The 19577-nt window shown below is 40.2% G+C and overlaps 2 protein-coding genes across 3 annotated transcripts; both read left to right on the top strand.

The window, feature by feature from the left end:
• Window positions 1–3168: 3168 nt before the first annotated feature.
• Window positions 3169–10823, top strand: LOC102399117 (5-hydroxytryptamine receptor 3E). 2 transcript variants are annotated; one of them, XM_044944129.2, is made up of 9 exons: window positions 3169–3320; window positions 5308–5474; window positions 6011–6055; window positions 7852–7961; window positions 8117–8286; window positions 9023–9183; window positions 9555–9759; window positions 9931–10134; window positions 10266–10823. In XM_044944129.2, exons 1-9 carry the CDS (start codon window positions 3254–3256, stop codon window positions 10493–10495), a joined length of 1359 nt encoding a protein of 452 aa, XP_044800064.1. In that variant the 5' UTR covers window positions 3169–3253; the 3' UTR covers window positions 10496–10823. The 2 variants fall into 2 exon arrangements, with proteins under 2 accessions (XP_044800064.1, XP_006056750.1); XM_006056688.4 differs by lacking the exon at window positions 6011–6055.
• Window positions 10824–14692: 3869 nt separating this feature from the next.
• Window positions 14693–15281, top strand: LOC102399663 (protein MIX23). Its single transcript, XM_025287437.3, has 2 exons — window positions 14693–14778; window positions 14870–15281. Exons 1-2 carry the CDS (start codon window positions 14728–14730, stop codon window positions 15251–15253), a joined length of 435 nt encoding a protein of 144 aa, XP_025143222.1. The 5' UTR covers window positions 14693–14727; the 3' UTR covers window positions 15254–15281.
• Window positions 15282–19577: the final 4296 nt, after the last annotated feature.

The raw sequence follows: 19577 nt of genomic DNA, 5'->3' as shown, positions 1-19577 counted from the left end.
TGTCTGACCACATTTGATTGAGTAAGTATCATTCTCAAATATAACATTACAGGCAGGGCACTGGTTATTTAATCAACATTTTCAATGTGTTATTAAAGAGGAAATGATTCTTACTTACTAATCAATGCCAGTAACCATACTGTCATGAAAACATAATCATAATATATCATGAAATTAAGAATATTCAATAAAAGTTTCCAAATTCTGAAGAGATCAGGCAAGGAGAAAGATATCATTTACAAATATTTCACTTCAGGGACTTCTCTAGTGGTCCAGTGGTTAAGAATTCACCTTGCAATGCACGGGACACAGGTTCAATCCCTGGTCAAGGAACTAAGATCCCACATGCCACAGAGCAACTAAGCCCTCACATCACAACTACTGAATCCTCATGCTGCAACAAAAGATCCTGCATGGCATAACTAAGACCCAACGGAACTAAATAAATAAATAAAAATTACATAAGGAAACAAACCACGAAGAGACAAAGCTAACAAAACTGTTAGTATACTAAAAACTAGGTGTAATAAAATGATCTGACATTGTAAAATAATATACATTCTGTCATAAGAAAATTCAGAGAACTTTATTTGATGTGACTATATCATTCAGCAAGAAACAAACTGAGAGTAGAGAGACTTCCAACCAGAAGTGGTTAGGAAGCTTGACCCTCAGTGGTTACAACTCAGTTTATAAAGTATGAACGAGTAAGTACACTGTTTTCTATTGTAATTGGTTACTAGAAACTTACATTCTTTGTCACTGCATAAAGCTTGCAGTGTTTATACACTAAGACCCCTACATGCAAATGAATTCCGAGAGTGCCCAATTTGTTAAGTCCAACAAAGTTAACTTAGGTACCCAACTAACACAATTGGCTATATAGTACTATACTATAATAGGCCTATAATACTTCTCACACAAATAATACATAATAATAACATACAAACAATGCATTAAAATACAGACACAAAGAAGACATTTAAAATCTTACAGTACAGTATCTTGAAAAGTACAGTAGTACAGTACAAGAGCTGGCATCCAGTGGCATGCTCATATCTTTGAAAGTTCACAGCTTGAAGGTTTGTATAGAGGGGACTTACTGCAGCTGATTTAGCTAGGAAGCTGTAAGGTCACACTCATATGAAGAAAGCTTAAAGTCAACGTCAAAGTTGGCATCTCAGAGAAAGAACAGTTTTAAATTTCGATTACATGACTATGAGTGTTTGGCTTAGGGCTATTTGGTCAGAGGGTATACATTATATACACAGTTGAGAAGAGAATTTGTTATCCAGAAGTTAACCCTGGGGAAATCACTAGGGACACAGATAAACAGGTGAAAAATATGAAAGAGACATATGGAAGCAGAATAATGGTCCCCTAGAATATCAGACCACCTTACCTGCCCCCTGAGAAAACTGTATGCAGGTCAAGAAGCAACAGTTAGAACCGGACATGGAACAACAGACTGTTTTAATATTGGGAAAGGAGTACATCAAAGCTGTATATTGTCACCCTCTTTATTTAACTTATATGCAGAGTCTATCATGTGAAATGCCAGGCTAGATGAATCACAAGCTGGAATCAAGATCGCCGGGAGAAATATCAATAACCTCAGATATGCAGATGACACCACCCTTATGGCAGAAAGCAAAAAGGAACTAAAGGGCCCCTTGATGAAGGTGAAAGAGGAAGTGAAAAAGCTAGCTTAAAACTCAACATTCAAAAATTAAGATCATGACATCTGGTCCCATCATTTCATGGCAAATATACAGGGAAAAAGTGGAAACAGTGACAGATTTCATTTTATTGGGCTCCAAAATCACTACAAATAGTGGCTGCAGCCATGAAATTAAAAGATGCTTGCTCCTTGCAAGGAAAGATATGACAAACTTAGACAATGTATTAAGAAGCAGAGACATCACTTTGCCAACAAAGGGCCGTCTAGTCAAAACTATGGTTTTTCCAGTACTCATATACAGATGTGAGAGTTGACCATAAAGAAGGCTGAGCACTGAATAATTGATGCTTTCAAATTGTGGTGCTGGAGAAGACTCTTAAGAGTCCCTTGGACTGCAAGGAGATCAAACCGGTCAATCCTAAAGAAAATCAATCCTGAATACTCATTGGAAGGACTGATGCTGAAGCTGAAGTTCCAATACTTTGGCCATGTGATGCAAAGAGCTGACTCATTGGAAAAGACCCTGATGCTGGGAAAGATTGAGGTCAGGAGAAGAGAGTGACAGATGATGAGATGGTTGGATGGCATTATCGACTCAATGGACGTGAATCTGAGCAAACTCCAGGAGATAGTGAAGGACAGAGAAGCCTGGAGTGCTTCAGTCTATGGGGTTGCAAAGAGTCAGACATGACTGACTGAGCAACTGAACAACAACAAGAGATGTCTATATCTCAGTCTCTAAAATTCACCAATATGTTTAGGTCCAATGCAAAAGGGAGAACTAAGGTTGCAGATGGAATTATCGTTGCTTATCAACTGACCATGACATGAGAAGATTAGCTTGGATTATCCAGGTGGACACAATGTATTCACAAAGTTTCATATAAGTGGAAAAGCATTAGAATGAGAAAAGTGACCCAGTGTTGCTGGTTCTAAAGATAGAGAAATAGGACCCTGAACCAAGAATGCAGGGAGCCTCTAAAACCTGGAAAAGACAAGAAAATGGATTTGCTACTATAGCCTCCAGAAGGAATGCTGTCACACCAAAACATTGATTTTAGCCCAGTGAGACAAATATCAGACTTCTGGTTTACAGAATTGTAAAATAACAAATAGAGGGTTTTTTAAGCCAGTAAGTTTGTGATTTGTCACAAAAACTATAGGAAACTAATAAAAGAGGTTAAGAGGCATATTGAGATAGAAGGAATTATCCAACATATGTCTAATAAGAGAGAATAGAAAAAATACAATGTTTTTTAATAACTGAGAACTTTCCAGAATTAAAGAGATGAATCTACAGACTGAGAGATCACACCAAGATCTGAAGATAGTAAATATCAGATAATCCACAACCACACATGTTGTAGTGAAACATCTGAGAGAGAAGCCTTAAACCTCAAGCAAGAGCAATGACAAGACAACCGGAATTCTGTTTCCAGGGAGGTTACAAATGTCAGTGGTCAGCTAATCCTATCAGTATTCAAATATGGACTCTAGGTGTGGCCTGTGCTCTTTTAGTCTGGGAATTCTTGGGTCCTGGTACAGGCTCATAGGAGAATTTAAACAAAGAAGATGGACAGAAGCTGGTTCCCCAGGGAGAGACTCTCCTTCTATCTTGTTCTCAGTCTTCTGCTTCCAGGTAAGAAATGGGCAACACAGGAAAAGAAGCAAGGACCCTCTCTGGGAGAACACCTAAGATGTGCTTTCAAATTTCCAACTTCTAGAAATTATCTAAGATGAGCATAGTTATTTCATAACTATGTTACCATAATATCCAAATAGGCTCTCCTTCTCTGAAAGATAGAAGATCCCCTTCTGTTGACATGCTACATAAGGACTCTTCTACTTTTTTTTCATGAACCATCCCCAATTGTTTTCTCTACCCTTTAGCCTCCATGAATCCACCTTTCTATGCACAGGTGTAATTCTTTCTCTCTATAGCTCCAAAACCTACTCCATTGCAGCAAAGGGCCCACTTACAGCTATAACTTCCCCACTAGTTACTGCATCCAAGTGCTCTAGGTTAGGTAAGATGTCAGAGAGCAGCAGGTGGAGAGTAAAGCTACAGTGTGCTTTACTGGTATACTGGAGTTAACATGGTATACTGGAAAGAACATGGGATTTAGCACTAGAAGGTCTGGGTTTGAATCTTGGTCCCTCACTTGGCTACCTGTGTAACGTTGGGCAAATTTCTTGACTTCTCAGAGCTCCCATTTTCGCATCTGTAAAACAGAGCCACCTTGAAGCGTTGTGAGGATTCAATGAGAGAGACCACACAGTGCCTGGCATTTGATAGGTGCCAATAAATGGCATTTTACCCTCTCAGGTTGTCATGTGACTTTTGGATAAGGGGGAGGTGTAGGAAGACAAAAGTATAGTTTCTAACTGACAGGGGCATGAGAGGATTCAATGAGAAGAGGACTGAACAAGAGGTGCTTTAGAGGCCAGAGCAGAGAAGAAACACAAATTGTACACCTAGTCTAGGCAGTAAAAAACATGATAAATGTCATTTGGCCACTCACAGTGATTAACAAATGAATATTCATTGCTCACAGAATGATCCAAGGATTTGCCTGGAGAGCACTGTCACTCTGGGAAAAGATAAGGCTTGATGTTCTCATCACAGAGGTCACCAACCATCTTTATTTCTCATTCTAGGTTGTTACTTCTCTAATAAATTTGCTCTAGTAGAAAATTAGAATCTTTATTAGTCAGAAGAAAGGGGAAGGCAAGACCTCAAAAGCTCAAACTAGTAGGCTGATATATAGGGTTGAGTGGCAAAATAGGGAGAAGGAAGGTTGGGGTGGTTAAGGTGAAACAGATATGTTCTCTTTAGGGTCTCGGGAATGTAATTCTCTCTGATGGCTATTGCTGCCCCACGGCTCAGTTTGCATAAAGATTTGGGCATGCTTTGCATGCAGAAAGAAACATTAGCAAGGACAGAGCCCTAATTCAGCTCACCACATTAATTTCTATCATTTGCCTTCCAGCCCAACCCTTCTTTCCTCACCTTGTAGAAAGTGCCTGGCACCTGGATCATGGTGATCCTTTTCCCCTATTCTCCATCTCATTCCTGGGGGTATATGGTACAGCAGTATTAGACAAACCTGGGCTTACATCAAGTCCAGTTTCTGCTTCTTATGATCTATTTGACCACAGAAATTTACTTCCTCTTATTGCAACTCAGTTAATTCATTTATTATATGAGGATAAAAATAGTTTCTACCTGATAGGGGTTTGGAAGGATTAAACAAGGTAATCCATTTAAGGGGCTTGAACTATATCTGACACACTGTCAATGCTCAATAAATGTTAGGTATATTTAATATCGACTTCCCTGGTGGCTCAGATGGTAAAGCATCTGCCTACAATGCGGGAAACCCAGGTTCAATCTCAGGGTTGGGAAGATCTCCTGGAGAAGGAAATGGCAACCCACTCCAGTATTCTTGCCTGGAAAATCCCATGGACGGAGGAACCTGGTAGGTTACAGTCCACAGGGTTGCAAAGAGTCAGACACGACTGAGTGACTTATCACAGGCTACCCCCAAGCTCCTGACCTGGGACCCTCTCATATAGGGAACATAAGTGTTCTCCCCTAATTCTCACACATTCTATGTTGACTACAGGAAGAGGCAGTACTTTCACCATCAACTGCACAGGGTTTAGCCAGAATGGGAAGTATACGACCGCTCTGGATTCAGTGTTTGAGAGAAAGGCCTTCCGTCCAGCCATCAACTTCAGCATCCCCACCATAGTCAACATCTCCTTCACTGTGTCTGCCATCCTAGATGTTGTGAGTACTGACTCTCTGGCCCTCCTTAGTATCCTTAATCTTTTCCCCGCTCCCAGCAAGACAACCCCCCAAACCCTTAACCACACACTGAAGCTTCCTCCATCACTGCTATAAGCATGTGCCCTGTGGGGATCCCCAAGAAGTTCTATCCAGTTCAGCAGGATGAGGTATAACCACACATAGAAGATTCTTGTCACCCACTGACTCTCTTCCCTGACTGTACAGCAATGTCCAGGTCCACTTCAGAAGTTCTGACTAGATGGAACATGGGCATCAGAATTTTTTAAACTTCTCAAGTAATTCAAAGATAGAGCCAGGGTTGAGAAGCACTACTCTAATCTAGTCCTGCCATGAACTCTTCTGCCCATGGCCTAACACATGTTTTGATCAAGATTCTGGCCTTGACCAGTAATGTTGGATTTGACCACAGCACAGCTTTTACACACCTTGGGGCTTGATAAACAAAAATGAACAACGGTTGGGATGCACAGACTTTGTACCACCAACATGCTGGAAACAGGAAATTCTTTTGACAGGATGAACAGTTACAGCTCTTGTCATCATTTCTGTGGCTGGAAATGGTAAGACCAACTGTTTATTCTCTCCCTATATTTACAGTCAGAATGGATTTTAAACAAAGATTATGACCGTTTATGTACCCCAAAACATAATGTTGAAACATATGAGAGAGAAATTAAAAAATCTCCAAGCATGGTGAAAGGTATCAATAAACTGCTTTCAAAAACCAAGTCAAAAAAGAATAAACATGTAGTGATTTTTAAGAAATTTGATTTAATAAACATATCAAACTTTGTACAATGATCATGCATAATCTTTTTGACACAAATGGAATATTCCCCTAAACTGACCATATTTTTGGCCACCAAGAAGGAAAGCAAAAGTATCTAGACCACAGTCTCTGACTATAATACAAAATACAAAGAGTAGCCCCTTTTCCCAAAATCTTATTTCTTAGGAATTTAAATTAAATTTCTAAAATATGTTCGACTAAAGAGAAAATAAACAACTAAGTAGAAATTAGAATGAAGAGGATTACATATGAAAGTCTATTAAATGTAGCCAAAGTATTGGGTTAGCCAAAAAGTTCGTTCACATTTTTCTATAAGACGTTACAGCCAATCCAATATAACTTTGGAAAATTTTTCAGAAAATTTCTACCTTCAGTTCTTTAATTAGAAAATGAGGGGGAAAATGAAAGTAAATTATTTCAATTTCCAACTTGAAAAGACTGGCTGAAGGGAAGGAGAGAGGAGTGGAAGAATAGTCATGATCACCTAATCTTGCTCTCAAACTGTGGTTCCCAGATGCGGATTGCACCACCTGGAAGCTTAGACATGCACTTGATCTAGGACTCCTCCTAGTGAGGCTAACAATCCCAGCATGTCCAAGACTGAATTCTCAGAAAATGTAATTTTGCTAAATCCAAGTCTCCAGCAAACCAGGATGAATTAGTCACACTATCTACTGAATCAGAATCTGCATTTCAACACCGTCCCCAGGTATTTCATATGCACAGTGAGGTATGAGAAGTGCTGGTCCAGTATAAATTTTTATTTAATGTGCATATAGCCCTTTGTTCTGGCTGTGGTTCCACAAACTGCAGCTGACATTGTAAATGCCCTGAGAATAAAAAGTCCCCCAGGCCTCAGAATTAGATAATCCTTGAAAAAAGTTTCCAGAGAAGGTCACCAGCTTTGGAAAGGAGAATTTGGAAAGGTAATCCCAGAGACAAGAAAGGATGGTGCCTTGCACCTGCCAAGGAGAGGAAGACCACCAACTCGCCTGGCTTCATAGAACCCAAGGACTTGTTCAAGGTGTCCTTGCAGTAGAAACTGATCGCAGGGGCCTAGAAGACAGTTAAAACCACCCTGGAGACTAATACATAATACCTAAAAACAGCATTACACTCCACAAAATCCTTTTACATGCCTAATTTCATTCAATCCCCCCGCCTTATTTCACATGAGGCAATTCTATCTCAGAGAGGCTGAGCCACTGACCTTTCAACTCTGAATCTCAACCTTTCTGCAGAAAGGACAGGATTTCTCTGATCACCAGTAATTTCCCACAAAAGTGAGAAAGCAGAGGGATCAAAGTTTATGAAGAAATGGGCATAAGCAGCTTCAATTCTATCTGCAATTCTTATTTCTTAAAAAAAAAAAAGCCAAAATATATTTATCAGACTACTGACTCCAGAGTTGGGTGTTAGATACACTGATGTTTGTTACATTATTTTATATACTATTCTATGTGTTTGAAATACTTTATAGCTTCTTTTTTAAAAAAAAATTTAAAAGGCAGAGAAAATAACCTTGATTCCTATCAGGCTCTTACCTCTCCTCCATCCGGGCTGTAGGTTTGGGACAACCCATTTATTAGTTGGAACCCAGAGGAGTGTGAGGGCATCTCGAAGATCAGTGTGGCAACCAAGAACCTGTGGCTCCCAGACATTTTCATCACTGAATTGTGCGTATTAAGGGCCGGGGAAGCCCCACCTTCTGGCAACAATGGTGTACAGTCTACCAAAGGCCACTATAAAATGGTCTTACATGGTTGAGAAAGGAGCAGATGGGTAAGAATAAAAAACACTGCTCCTGCCTCCCACCTCATTTCTCTTACAGCGTGGATGTGGATAAGACCCCAAAAGGCCTCAAGGCATTCATAAGTAATGAAGGTCGCATCAGGTATAAGAAACCCATGAAGGTGGTGAGCATCTGTAACCTGAACATCTTCTACTTCCCCTTTGACCAACAGAACTGCACCCTCACCTTCAGCTCATTTCTCTACACAGGTGAGCTGAAGTGGAGTCTTAGGGATAGGAGTCAATAAGAGCAACCAATAAAGCAACAGAAAATAATGTATAAAAAAATTATGAATAAATGGTGACAAATGGGCTTCCCTGGTGGCTCAGCAGTAAAGAATCTGCCTGCAATGCAGGAGCCACAGGAAACACAAGTTCTATTCATGGGTCAGGAATATCCCTGGAGAAGTGCATGGCAACCCACTCCAGTATTCTTGCCTGGAGAATCTCTTGGGCAGAGGAGCCTAGCGGGCTACAGTCCATAGCGTCGCAAAGAGCAGGACATGACTGAAGTGACTTAGCATGCACAGTGACCAAGGGCAGCAAAGATTAAGTCTGTTTGGATGCTTAAATATTTTCCATAAAATATTTCCTAGGGAGTTAGGAAAATATTGTGCATTTCCATCCCCAGCTCCCAGCAAATTTCCTGACATATGCTAGGCACTCAAAAATACTTGTTGAGGGACTTCCCTGGTGGTTCAGTGCTTAAGAATCTGTCTGCCAATGTAGAGGACATAGGTTTAATTCCTGGTTGGGGAACTAAGATCCCACATGCCCTGGAGCAACTAAGCCCACGTGCCACAACTAGGACCCAATGCAGCCAAATTAATAAATAAATATTTATTATAAAGAACTTTAAAAAATTGTTGAATGAAAGGATGGGAAAAGAGTACAGTTGAGTCAACAGGAGACTATCTTTGGAAAATTATTTGGATCTTCCTTTCAGTGGAGTACATATCACTGGGCATGGAGAATGAAGTGTGGGAAATAGCAGACACATCCCAGGACATCATTCAGACCCATGGAGAATGGGAGCTCCTGGGCATCAACAAGGCCACCCCAAAGAAGTCTGTAGGCACCAACCTGTATGATCAGATCATCTTCTATGTGAGTTCAGAGGCCTTTGCTTTTTCCTTCCTTTTTTTTTTTTTTTTTTTCTTCCTTCTTGCTTGTAGAGCTGCCTACAATCTCCACCAAATGGATATCTCCCAAGTTTCAGGGTTTCTCAGTCTTAGCACTTCTGCCAGAGACCAGAACACTCTCTTCTTGCTGCCTAGCCACACACTCCTTTCTAAAGCTCATGGCTCTCATCTAACTCTCCCTTGGCAAGTTCTACACCAAATTATGAAGCTATCTGCACAGCTCCAGATATCAGAGTGATAAGAGACCAATGAGAAAGGCAGAGACAGAAACAGTCACTACTATTCCAAGCAGCCTCTGAATCCCATATTCACTTCCCTTCCTCTCCTTCTTACTAGGTGGCCATCAGGCGCAGACCCAAATTCTACATTATGAATCTCCTGGTGCCGAGTAGCTTTCTGGTCACCATTGACGCCCTCAGCTTCTATCTGCCAGCAGGAAGCAAGAACCGTGCTCCGTTCAAGATAACTCTTCTGCTGGGCTACAATGTCTTCCTGCTCATGATGAATGACTTACTCCCTGCCAGTGGCACCCCCCTCATCAGTATGGCCCCTCCAGCTCTTGAGAAGAGAAGGGTGGGAGGGACTGGCTGAACTGGCTCAGGGAAGGGAGATACACTGGGCAAAAGAGGCTGTGCTTCCCAGGGTGGGATTAGAAGAGAATGAAGTCCTGGCTGGTGCCTCTGGCCCTCAGGCAGGCCCAACTTCCCTCCAGGTGTCTATTTTGCCCTGTGTCTGTCCCTGATGGTGCTCAGCCTGCTGGAGACCATCTTCATCTCCTACCTGCTGGACCTGGCCACCACCCAGCCCCCACCTATGCCTCGCTGGCTCCATTTCCTGCTTCTACACTGCACCAGCCCAAGGACATGCTGCCCCGCTGTGCCCTGGAAGGGAAACATGGACCTTGCCCACCTGCCTGGTGAGGGAAGTCAGCACTGCCCACGCTTCCTCCTCCATCACCTCTGCTTTTCTGCTCCTACCTCCTTCCCTGCCCCCACAATTCCCCAGTTGACCCTGGTGGCCCATGGCTGAGTCTCTGTCTCTCCGTAGGTGTGAAGGAGCCCATGGAGTTGGTGGGGAAGTTGCCAGGTCCCAGAGAGACAGAGCTAAATGGGTGCCCTGGGTCCACGAGGGCCCAGCAGGAAGACAAGGCTCAAAAGCAGCACTTGGTCAGCCTGTGGGTGCAGTTCAGCCACATGATGGACACCTTGCTCTTCTGCCTCTACCTGATCTTCTTGGCCACTTCCATTGTCACAGTCACCATCCTCTGGAACACCTAAGCATGGCATCTGTCTGCTCCTGCACATCCAGCTCAGAGTTGCTCTGGCCTCCAGGGGTCAGGCAGGTCTTTGTGTTTGTTGAGTACTGACTGTCATGGCCTCAAAGATGATAAAGTTTCCTGCGACATTCCATGCATCTCAATCCAGCCCTGCCGGTCAGTCTCAACCCAATTACAATTACAAGAAGAACAATTCCTCTGTTCCTGCATTCTGTTGGCTTCTCTCAGCTCTCCCATGAGATTCTGGGCTCCCCTTTATATCTTCTGCATAGCAGTTCTACCTCCTCTGCCTGCTTAACTGGCCCCAATAAATCATTTTGCAGACAATTCTGGCTCTTTGTCATGTTTGGGGATAAAAAGTTAACTATCCAGGACTGATAGTTTCAAAATATCATCTGTGTATCCCTCTGCCTGTGATAAAGCTTTGATGACAATTCAATGTGACAAATGTCCTGTACTAGAAGTTTTAATTTTCTTAGGCATTTTTAAAGATGTATTTCTTACTCATGTGTGTGCTAAGTCGCTTCAGTCATGTCCGACTCTTTGCAACCCCATGGACTGTAGCCCACAAGGTTCCTCTGCCTATGGGATTCTCCAGGCAAGAATACTGGAGTGGGTTGCCATGCCTTCCTCCAAGGGATCTTCCCAACCCAGGGATCAAACCCAGGTCTCCCTCACTGCAGGCGGATTCTTTACAGACTGAGCCACCAGGGAAGCCCAAGAATACTAGAGTGGGTAGCCTATCCCTTCTCTGGGGGGATCTTTCTGACCCAGGAATTGAACTGGGGTCTCCTGCATTGCAGGCAGATTCTTTGCCAGCTGAGCTACAAGGGAAGCCCTTCTTACTCATAGATAGAAACTTTTATTCATCTTTTTCATTTTCTTGCACTAACTTCAATTTAATACTCTCCTAATTTGTTTTATTTTATTCTTTAATTTTCTAAGTTGAATTCTCAGTTAAAATATTCTCAGTCGTCCTATAAATATTACTCTGACACAGTTTGAGCTTCATCCTATAGGTTTTAGAATGAAATGTTCTCTTCTTTATCAGTTTCTGGACAGTTCATAACTTGAGTTTTTATTTCCTTCTTGATCTAAAACCTATTTATGAAAGTGTTTCTTATATCCATGGATAAGTGGGTTTTGCTAGTGACACACGAACTTTAGAAACTTTCTGAATTTATAACATTTATTTCTGGCTGGATTCATGATTGATTTTCTGTTTCAGGACATTAAAAAGTATATATTCCCTATTTACATGTTCTTCTATAAATAGAGCTTATTGATTGAATCATTTAAATACTCTCCGTGTGTGCTATTTTATTCAAATTATCTGAGTAGTTGTAGTTTTTCTTTTATATACTTGACTGCTGCCTCATAAGATGCATAAAAGTGTATGGTTATTATATCTTGAATTGTCCCTGATTTTATCCTTAAATAATGGCACTATCTATTCCATTCAATGTGTTCTGAACCTCATTTCCATTTGTATGACAATAACATTGCCACTCTAGCTTTGTGTGGGTGTGTGTGTGCTGACGTATCCAACTCTTTGTTACTCCATGGACTGTAGCCCTCCGTCCATGGAATTTTCTAGGCAAGAATACTGGAGTGGGTTGCTATTCCCTACTCCAGGGGATTGTCCCAACCTAAGGACCAAATCCTAGTCCCTTGTATCTCCTGAATTGGCAGGCAGAATGTTTTTGCATATTTATTTTATTAATTCTTGGTTAATTTTGAAAAACTATTATGCATACAAGGTACAAATAGTAAAAGGTACGAAAGAGTAAAACATGTCTACCTTCCATCTTTGTTTCCAGTGACCAAGCTCCCCATTTTCTTGTGCATCTTTCAGGTACTCATTTTCCACCTTTCCTTGTCACTTTGTTTTTGATGAAGTTATGTAAACAACATAAAGCTGGATTTTATTTCATTCAACATTTCTTTTGATATATGGATTCAGCTTTGTTTACATTTAGAAAAAATACAGTTGGTTTTATTCCTTCCATACATTTTCTGTTTACGATTTATATACCTTGGTGTTGTTTTCTCTATTCGCCATTCCCTCATTTTTGCTGGCTCAGTCTAATTTCTATTGATTTTTTTCCTCCTATAAATTTTAAGTCCTATAATACTTTTTAAGTACTTTCATGATCATGTTCCTAGCAACTATAATTAGACCAATATATTTTCATTAATTTTCAAAACTAAATTATTATACTGATTCTCCACCAAGACAGTTTATTTTAAGCAACATTGCCCTCCATCTAATCTTTTTCCGTGCTGGAATTTCTGCTATTCACAGGTTAGCAGATCTGCCCTCCAAGCTCCTTTTCATCATGCCCTCATTTCTTTGTAGGTTGGTTTTGTGTTATAATCAATCTTCCAGACAACCAATTCAGTTCTTAGTAGTGACCATTTCTACTTTTAGCTCATCTATTGAATGTTTTAATTAAAAACACTTTGGGAAGGGCTTCCTTGGTGGCTCAATGGTAAAGAATCCATCTGCCAAGGCAGGAGACATGAATTTGATCCCTGATCCCAGAAGATCCCACATGCTGCAGAGCAACTAAGCTCGTTTGCCACAGCTACTGAGCCTGTCTTCCAGAGCCTGGAAGCTGCAACTACTGAGCCTACAGGCTGCAACTGCTGAAGTCTGTACCCTAGAGCCTGTGCTCTGCGACAAGGAAAACCACTCCTATGAGAAACCTGAACACGGCAGCGAGCGACTGTTAGCAGCTCCTGTTAGTCAGCACTAGAGGAAAAGTCTGCGCAGCTAGAGACTCAGCACAGCCATAATAAAGAAATAAAATTATGGGAAAAAATAAAAACACATTTTTTACTCTCATAAAGTCTTTAAATGTTCTGATCAAATATCTTAAACATTATCTTCTCTCTTTTTTTTTTTTTTTTTTACCTTTCTACTTCAGTAGGCGCCTCTGTCCTAAATATCCATTTTGGTCATTGAGATGGTTAATTTTACATGTTAATTTGGCTAGGCTATAGTACCCAGTTATCTGATCAAAAAATAGTATGAACGTTCCTGTGATTAACATTTATAATCAACAGACTTTAAAATAAAGCAAATTACCCTCCAAAATGTGGGTTAGCCTTATCCAATCAGTTAAAGATCTTAACAGCAAAGACTGATGTTTCTGATGAAGGAATTCTTACTCAAGAATGCAACGTATTTGTCTATCATACCTTAATTAAGTAGAGTACAACACAGAAACCCTGACTGAGTTTCCAGCCTCCTGGTCTGGTCTGCAGATTTCAAATTCAGTACTTCAAATCAACTCTTACCTGAATTTCCAGTCTTTCAGGTTATGTTACAGATTTAGTCTCTACAATCACAAGAGTCAATTTCTTTCCTTTTTTTTTTTTTTTAATGTTTTGACTGTGCAACATATAGAATCTTAGATCCCCAACCTGGGATCAAACCCATGCCCCCTGCATTGGAAGTACAGTCTTCCCATGCACTGGGCCACGAGGAAAGTCCCTAGAGTCTGTTTCTTAACATCTAAAGATTTCTCTCTATTTTTTTTCTTCAGATAATATATATTTTGTTTCTCTGTAGAAACAGAGAGGCCTGGTCCTTTATATGCTAAAGAGGGATATAAAAATATATAGAAATTACTTTCACTCTCAAACTGCCTATTATCTTGCTATATAGTCACTTTTGAATGTGAGCCATTAAATGTTGCGTCATTCAAAACTTTTTTGCCCCACAAATTGCAAATATAAAAAGAGAGCAAAAGAAGGGATCTATAAAGTAAGAGATTTAAGATGTATAACTTCAATTTAATCATGAAAAAATATCAAACAAACCTAAAATGACTGTAATAATTTGAAAAAAAACTTCCCATACACCCAGAGAGCTTCATTGGTGAGTTCTGTCAAATATATAAAGAATAATTAATATGAATTCTACACAATCTCTTTCAAAAATTAGAAGCAGAGGGAATATTTCACAACTAATTCTCAGACCAGTGTTATTACCCAGATGCTAAAATCAGACAAAGACATTACAAAAAGAAAACTAAAGATCAATATCCCTTATGAACATAAAAGCAAAGGTTCTCATGAAAGTACTAACACACTGAAATCCAGCAACACATCAAGAGGATTATACACCATAACAAGTAGAATTTATCCCAAGAAATACAGGTTGATTTTAACATCAAAAAAACTATTAATGTAATACCTTATTAAAAGAACAAAGGGCGGTCCAATATGGCGGCGCCCAGTGGCGGTGTGAACTGTGAGGAGTTCGCCGAGTTCCAGTTCATTGTATGATGTCTGCTCAAGGGTGTCTTCTTTATATTTTATTGGCGAATTTGTGAGAAAGAAGGTACATCGTTGGAGCTAGTATCAGGAATTACTCAAGGTGATGAGGACGATTGATGACAGAATAGTACATGAATTAAACACTACGGTTCCAACAGCTTCCTTTGCAGGGAAAATTGATGCCAGCCAAACCTGTAAACAACTTTATGAGTCACTGATGGAGGCCCATGCCAGTAGGGACAGAGTCATAAAAAACTGTATAGCTCAGACCTCATCAGTAGTAAAACAGCTCCGAGAAGAGAGGGAAAAGAATTTGGATGATTTAACGTTATTAAAGCAACTTAGAAAAGAACAGACAAAGTTGAAATGGATGCAGTCAGAACTGAATGTTGAAGAAGTGGTAAATGACAGGAGCTGGAAGGTGTTTAATGAATGCTGCCGAATTCACTTCAAGCCTCCAAAGAATGAATAAAAAGATACTTTTTTTTTTAAGATGGACCGGGTCATCTCATAAAGAGTCAAGCATGACAGACATCAACATGGTGGGCTTCCCAGGAGGATTTCTGAGCCAACAGTCCAAGACCTTTTGTTGATTTCAGCCCCACTTAGCCAAGACCTCACATATAAATAATTCTGATAATTATGGAGAAATCAACTGCTATTTTATACTGATTCTGTAAAAAAAAAAATGTTTTGTAACTATTAAAATAATTTTCTGACTCAAAAAAAAAAAAAAAAAAGAACAAAGGGCAAAACCCACATGATCAATTCAATAGATACAGACAACACATTTAACAAAAATCCAACACCTTTCAGTATAAAAACAATCAACAAACTGAAAACAGAATGGTACTTCCTCAACCTGATAAAGTGCATCTGTGAAAAACCTGCTGTCATCACAGTAGATAGCAAAACACTGAAACTTTTTCCCATAAAATTGGGAACAAAATAAGGATGCCCATTTTTCTCACTTCTATCAACACTGTACTAAGTGTTAGCCAGGGAAATTGTCAATAAAAATAAAGGAAAGGCATCCATATTGGAAAGGAAGAAATAAAAACTATATTTGCAGATGATATGATCTTATAAATAGAAAATCTGAAGGAATTCACTACAACATCTATTGGAACTAATGAATGAGTTCAACAAGATTATAAGACACAAGATCAATATACAAAAAAAAAGTATTTATATACATTAGCAATAAACAACTTGAAAATAAAATTAACAATTATTTAAAAAATGGACTTCCCTGGCAGACCAGTGGTTAAGAATCTGCCTGCCAATATAGGGGACATACATTCAATCCCTGGTCTAGGAAGATTCCACAGACTGCGGCACAACTAAGCCCACGCACCACAACTACTAAAGCCTGTACACCCTAGAGCCCATGTTCTGCAACAAGAAAAGCCACCACAGTGAGAAGCCCACACACTGCAACTAGAGTGTAACCCCTGGTCGCCCCAACTAGAGTAAGCTCTGCATAGCAATGAACACCCAGCACAGCCACAAATAAATAAATAAATCTTTTTAAAAATCTTACTATAGACTACAATAATCAAGATATTGTGGTACTAACACAAGGAAAGACATGTGGAGCAATGAAACAGAGCTCGGAGTTCATAAATAAACCCTAACATTTATGATCAATTAATTTTTACAAATGGACCAAGACAATTCAATAAGGAAAAGAAATATTTTTCAGCAAATGGTGATGGGATAGCTAGATATCAACATGCAAAAGAATGAGTTTGTGTTCCTATGTCATACCATACACAAAAACTAACTCAGAGCAGATCTCTAAACCTAGATGCAAGAGCTAAAACAAACCATCAAGAAAGTGAGAGGAAGAAAATATTTGAAGACTCTGCACTCCAATGCTGGGTGTGTAGGTTTGATCCCTGGTCAGAGAACTGAGATCCTGCATGCCACATGGCGAAGCCAAAAAAAACCCCAAACATTCTTACATAACTCAACAATAGACAAATAACCGATTTTAAAAGGAGCAAATAATCTGAATAGACGTTTCATCAAAGAAGACATATAAGTGACCAATAAGCATGAAAAAATGTTCAACATCTTCGTTGTTGTTCAGTCGCTAAGTAGCAGCTTTTTAGTATGTTGTCTAGGTTTGTCATAGCTTTCCTTCCAAGGAGTAGGCGTCTTTTAATTTCATGGCTGCAGTCACCATCCACAGTGATTTTGGAGCCCAAGAAAATAAAGTCTGTCACTGTTTCCATTGTTTCCCCATCTGTTTGCCATGAAGTGATGGGACCAGATGCCATGGTTTTAGTGTTCTGAATGTTGAGCTTTAAGCCAACTTTTTCACTCTCCTCTTCCAATTTCACTAAGAGGCTCTTTAGTTCTTCTTCGCTTTCCACCATAAGGGTGGTGTCATCTGCATATCTGAGGTTATTGATATTTCTCCCAGCAATCTTGATTCCAGCTTATGCTTCAACCAGCCCAGCGTTTCCTATTTATTTAGCCTTTCCCATTCAGGTTCAACTGTCTTAACAATTGGTGAGCAGGTTGGTGGACAACAATGACCTCTAGGGGGTGGTGTTACCTAACTCCATAAACCACTCTCCAGTATTTCAGGGCCTAGCCAAAGAACATTTTCTCTTCTGTTTTTTTTCTGCCATTCTCCTCCCTTAAGTTTTTAAGTGAAGTTTCTATTGAATGACCTCAACCGGTTTCACCTGAGCTTTTGAGAAAGTTTAAAGAATATTTTTCTTCAACGCTCAGCCTGGACAAAGAGGATTGTCATACCTCTGGAGACTAGTTACATCTCTGGGGGTGATAGTAAAAAAAAGAGAGAGACTAGCAAGCTAGGACATGAACAGTAAAAATCTCAGCTATCCGATAGCATATTAAGAATCCTCAACTTTCAGAACAATGACTCCAGAGCTAAAAGAAACTAGAAAAATAAACACTCACAGTAGTGAATAATTGGCTCTGATCAGTTCAGTTCAGTTCAGTCGCTCAGTCGCGTCTGACTCTTTACGACCCCATGGACTGGAGCACGCCAGGCTTCCTTGTCCATCACCAAGTCCTGGAGCTTACTCAAACTCATGTCCATCGAATTGGTGATGCCATCCATCCATCTTATCCTCTGCTGTCCCCTTCTTTTCCCGCCTTCAATCTTTCCCAGCATCAGAATCTTTTCCAATGAGTCAGTTCTTCACATTAGGTGGCCAAAGTATTGGAGTTTCAGCTTCAGCATCAGTCCTTCCAATGAATATTCAGGACTGACTTCCTTTAGATGGACTGGTTGGATCTCCTTGCAGTCCAAGGGACTCTCAAGAGTCTTCTCCAACACCACAGTTCAAAAGCATCAATAGCTTTCTTTATAGTCCAACTCTCACTTCCATACATGACTACTGGAAAAACCATAGCTTTGACTAGATGGACCTTTGTTGGCAAAGTAATGTCTGTTTTTTAATATGCTGTCTAGGCTGGTCATAACTTTTCTTCCAAGGAGCAAGCATCTTTTAATTTCATGGCTGCAGTCACCATCTGCAGTGATTTTGGAGCCCAAGAAAATAGAGCCTCTCACTGTTTCCATTGTCTCCCCATGTATTTGCCATGAAGTGATGGGACCAGATGCCATGACCTTAGTTTTCTGAATGTTGAGTTTTAAGCCAACTTTTTCACTCTCCTCTCTCACTTTCATCAAGAGGCTCTTTAGTTCTTCACTTTCTGCCATAAGTGTGGTGTCATCTGCATATCTGAGGTTATTGATATTTCTCCTGGCAATCTTGATTTCAGCTTGTGCTTTATCCAGTCCAGCAATTCTCATGATGTATTCTGTATATAAGTTAAATAAGCAGGGTGACAATATACAGCCTTGAAGTACTCCTTTCCCGATTTGGAACCAGTCTGTTGTTCCATGTCCAGTTCTAACTGTTGCTTCTTGGCCTGCATTTCTCAAGAGGCAGGTCAGGTGGTCTGGTATTCCCATCTCTTGAAGAATTTTCCACAGTTTGTTGTGATCCACACAGTCAAAAGCTTTGGCATAATCAATAAAGCAGAAGTAGATGTTTTTCTGGAACTCTCTTGCTTTTTCCATGATCCAGCGGATGTTGGCAATTTGATCTCTGGTTCCTCTGCCTTATCTAAAACCAGCTTGAACATCTGGAAGTTCACAGTTCATGTACTGTTGAAGCCTGGCTTGGAGAATTTTGAGCATTACTTTACTAGCGTGTGAGATGAGTACAATTGTGTGGTAGTTTGAAAATTCTTTGGCATTGCCCTTTTTTGGGACTGGAATGAAAACTGACCTTTTCCAGTCCTGTGGTCACTGCTGAGTCTTCCGAATTTGCTGGCATACTGAGTGCAGCACTTTTGCAGCATCATCTTTTAGGAGTTGAAATAGCTCAACTGGCATTCCAACACCTCCACTAGCTTTGTTTGTCATGATGCTTCCTAAGACCCACTTGACTTCACATTCCAGGATGTCTGGCTCTAGTCCAGTGATCACACCATCATGATTATCTGGGTCATGAAGATCTTTTTTGTATAGTTCTTCTGTGTATTCTTGCCACCTCTTCTTAATATCTTTTGTTTCTTTTAGGTCCATGCCATTTCTGTCCTTTATTTGTGCCCATCTTTGCATAAAATGTTCCCTTGGTATCTCTAATTTCTTGAAAAGATCTCTAGTCTTTCCCAGTCTATTGTTTTCCTCTATTTCTTTGCATTGATCACTGAGGAAGGCTTTCTTATCTCTCCTTGCTATTCTTTGGAACTCTGCATTCAAATGGGTATATCTTTTCTTTTCTCCTTTGACTTTTGCTTCT

This window comes from Bubalus bubalis, chromosome 1 (genome assembly GCF_019923935.1).
Source record: "Bubalus bubalis isolate 160015118507 breed Murrah chromosome 1, NDDB_SH_1, whole genome shotgun sequence".
Lineage (NCBI taxonomy): Eukaryota > Metazoa > Chordata > Mammalia > Artiodactyla > Bovidae > Bubalus > Bubalus bubalis.
This window is presented reverse-complemented; position numbering and strand designations above follow the sequence as displayed.

Excerpts from the sequence above, each read along its gene's own strand:
- LOC102399117 (XM_044944129.2), top strand. The coding sequence starts at position 3,254 with ATGGACAGAAGCTGGTTCCCCAGGGAGAGACTCTCCTTCTATCTTGTT. Across the intron at positions 5,475-6,010 it reads TGTCTGCCATCCTAGATGTT|GATGAACAGTTACAGCTCTT; the intron begins GTGAGTACTGAC and ends TTCTTTTGACAG. Across the intron at positions 6,056-7,851 it reads CATTTCTGTGGCTGGAAATG|GTTTGGGACAACCCATTTAT; the intron begins GTAAGACCAACT and ends TCCGGGCTGTAG.
- LOC102399663 (XM_025287437.3), top strand. The coding sequence starts at position 14,728 with ATGGCGGCGCCCAGTGGCGGTGTGAACTGTGAGGAGTTCGCCGAGTTC. Across the intron at positions 14,779-14,869 it reads AGGAGTTCGCCGAGTTCCAG|GAATTACTCAAGGTGATGAG; the intron begins TTCATTGTATGA and ends AGCTAGTATCAG.